The sequence below is a fragment of the Arachis stenosperma genome, chromosome 2 (assembly GCF_014773155.1).
Source record: "Arachis stenosperma cultivar V10309 chromosome 2, arast.V10309.gnm1.PFL2, whole genome shotgun sequence".
Lineage (NCBI taxonomy): Eukaryota > Viridiplantae > Streptophyta > Magnoliopsida > Fabales > Fabaceae > Arachis > Arachis stenosperma.
The window spans coordinates 26,133,237-26,136,556 of NC_080378.1; the positions used below are offsets into that span (position 1 = coordinate 26,133,237).

At 42.0% G+C, this 3,320-nt stretch overlaps 1 protein-coding gene across 1 annotated transcript; it reads left to right on the plus strand.

Moving 5' to 3' along the window:
• Positions 1-289: 289 nt before the first annotated feature.
• Positions 290-3,005, plus strand: LOC130962731 (protein FAR1-RELATED SEQUENCE 5-like). Its single transcript, XM_057888903.1, has 3 exons — positions 290-2,542; positions 2,696-2,779; positions 2,955-3,005. The coding sequence occupies exons 1-3, from the start codon at positions 290-292 to the stop codon at positions 3,003-3,005; spliced, it is 2,388 nt and encodes a 795-aa protein (XP_057744886.1).
• Positions 3,006-3,320: the final 315 nt, after the last annotated feature.

Sequence of the window (3,320 nt, forward strand, 5' to 3'; positions counted from 1 at the left end):
TCCAGTTATCGTTTGAAAATTGTAAGATTGATTTTTTCCGACTAAATTAATTGGCTCTGAATGAATGCTCTGTTAGCATCCCAAGATAGGAAATGTGTATGCATCAGGGTGTGAACATATATTAGTGGGGGTCACCTAGTCCCTTTTGAGTCATGAATGTGTTGACTGCTTATCAAGCTGTTCTTGTTAGATTATACTACGCTTCAAGTAATTTTTAGCGCAAATATTTAAGGTTCTATTTTTTCCCAACTGAATTAATTGGCTGGATTTCCAATAGGTAGGGTTGAGGATGGAGGGCAGGAATGGTTTGTTTGGTGGTTGCGAGGAATTTGGGAATGCAATTGGATCAATTTGCAAAAATGATAGCGCAGAGAATGGTTGTGATAGTGAAGCTCGTCAGCCCAGTTTGGATGATGATGCATCAGATTATGGAGACGTCATAGGTCTCACAGCAGAAGATATATGTAACAAGGTCTTTCGGAGCGAGGAACGTGCTTATGATTTCTTCGCAAAACTTGGAAAATTTGTTGGGTTTGGGGTCCGAAAGGGTGACTACGGGAAAGATGAGGAGGAGAATTTGATAAAGCGGAGATTCTTTTGCAACAAGGCCGGTTTAAGGGACCAGAAGCATTACAACCGGGTGGATAGAAAAAGATCACATCGTCCAGAAACGCGCACGAATTGCAAGGTAATGCTGTCAGTGTATCTTGATAGGGTTTCTTGCACTTGGAAGGTTAGGAAGGTGAACCTGGAACATAATCACCCACTCACGCCCAGGATAATGGTACACATGATTCCAGGATTTCGCCGTATGTCAAAGTCTGCCAAGGCACACATAGATGGGATACAGAGGTACGGCTTACCAACCTCAAAGATACTGGGGTACATGGCAGGAATTTCTGGGGGGTATTCTCTCCTTGGATTCACCAAAAAGGATGCTTACAATTACATCGATAAGAGCAAACGCGACAAGATTACGGATGGTGACACTAATGCGGCCGTCATATACCTTGAGGGAAAGGCCACAGCGGATCCAATGTCGATGGCAAGGTACAACCTCACCGATGATGGTATGTTGGCGAACCTCTTCTGGGCTGATGGAGCAAGTCGAGTAGATTACCAATATTTTGGTGATGTCATTGCTTTCGACTCCACCTACAAGAAGAACAAATATAAGAGGCCGTTGGTCATATTCTCTGGCACGAATAACCATAAACAAACAACAATCTTTGGCTTTGGTCTTGTTTTGGATGAGCGCATACCTTCTTACACGTGGATGCTCGAGAGCTTGGTTGAAGTAATGTGTGGCAAGACACCGTCCGTAGTTGTTACAGACGGAGATGATGCAATGATTGCAGCTGTGCGGAAAGTTTTTCCACGAGCAACTCAAAGGCTGTGTGCGTGGCACCTACAAAGAAATGTAACCTCGAACTCAAACGAGGACATGTTTCGGAATGTGTTTGCAAAGTGGTTATATGCTGACATGGAAATTGCCGACTTTGAGGCTGAGTGGGCTCAGGCAGTGATAGACTTTGAATTGAGTGACAAGTTATGGGCTTCTCAGATGTACGAGAAGCGAGAGATGTGGGCCAACGCATATCTGCGGAACAAGTTTTGTGCTGGCTTTCGGACGACATCTAGGTGCGAGGGAATCAACGCTAATGTAAAAAAATTTCTCACTTCTAGGCATAGCATTCTAGAACTTGTTCAGAATCTCGAGTTGCTTGTTCGGGAGTACCGAAACAATGAGCTTCTTGCACAGTTTAATACGTTATATAGCATGCCGGTCATCACTAGTTGCTTGAATTCCATTGAAAGATCTGCTGCCAACGTGTATACTCAAGCTGTATTCAACGAGGTTAAAAAAGAGATGGATCGGGTGGGCACAGTCAATTTTGTTAGTCGAAAGAGGGTCTCCACAACAATTTTGTATATCACAGAAGACTATGGTAAACCGGGAAGACGAGTTATGACGCTATTTGAGAATAATGTGGTTAAGTTAGAATGTCATTGTCGGTTCTGGGAACGAGTGGGGTACCCTTGTAGGCACATGTTTTTCGTTATGAAGCACGAGCATTTGAAAGCTATTCCCGATCGCTTGATAATTAAAAGATGGAGACAAGATGCCAAGGACATCGGACAGTATGTTGATGACATCGAAGAGGAATCCGAGAGGGGCTTTTTGCTGAGGCATGGTGCCCTTCATGCAGCTTCTCAATGGATGCTTTTCGTTGGTGCAAAGAAGCAAGAGCTGTTTAGAGTTGCTTTGAATGGGATTAGAAACGTATGCAGGGACCTGGAAAATGGGAATGCTAAAGCTGCAAATGGTGCTTCGAAGAGGGTTGAAGTCGGCATTAGGGACCCGGTGGTTGTTAGAACGAAAGGAGCGCCGTCTTCAAAGAAGTTAAAGTCGAAGAAAAGAAGGTGTACTAGTTGTAGAAAAACAGGACACACTAAGCGGAGGTGTACAGTTAGCAGGAGGACCTTTAATGAAACAGATGCCACGAAAGGTGCTGATATATCCAACACAGACCGTGCGGAGGTATTCTCCATACATAATCAGTTGAAATTGATTACTAATTTCATTTTGTAAAAAAAAATTTAAAATTGTATCTAAGTTTCCCACTAATGAATTGTGCACCCATGATGAGTTTATTGTGTATTTACTGTTTCATATTATGTTAAATATGTCCAGGCGGAGTGCACGAAAGGAGTAACACGAGCAGGTGTTGATGTTGATGTCTTAGAGAAACATCTGAGTGGTGATAAAAAAGCAATGGTGATCGGATAGTTTGCACAGCTCAAAGCCAGAACATGCATTCGTTAGGCGATCAGAATGAACCTGATTGGGAAACAAAGGTGCGTAAATCTTGCCTATCTAATACATGTTGTGTGTTTAGTTGGAATGGAAGTTTACCTTATTGGTATTATCGTGACAATTTTTTTCATCCTAGGTCATGGATATCTTGAGGAAGCTGAATCCAGGAACGGACGACAAGTCTTGATGCTTGGCGGATGGGTGTGAATGTTTTTTTATTTTTTTCTTTTTTTTTGGACGGTGTGTAATTGCTATATGAAGTGTTATGTTTTTTTTTTGTTTGTTTTTAACAATACTAGCCTTGTAGACTGTGGATGCTTATGTGTAAATGGTGATCTAATGGAGATGATAATCCTTGCCAATCCTTTTAACATAAAAAAAATTACGAGAAATCATTTAAGTCAATGTGTGATCATTTAGCAACAATTGGGTTTCGGGTATTTTATTCCACTTGGATCCTCAAAAATGTAAGGGCTGATTAAATGGTGCCAAAAGGCCCAAT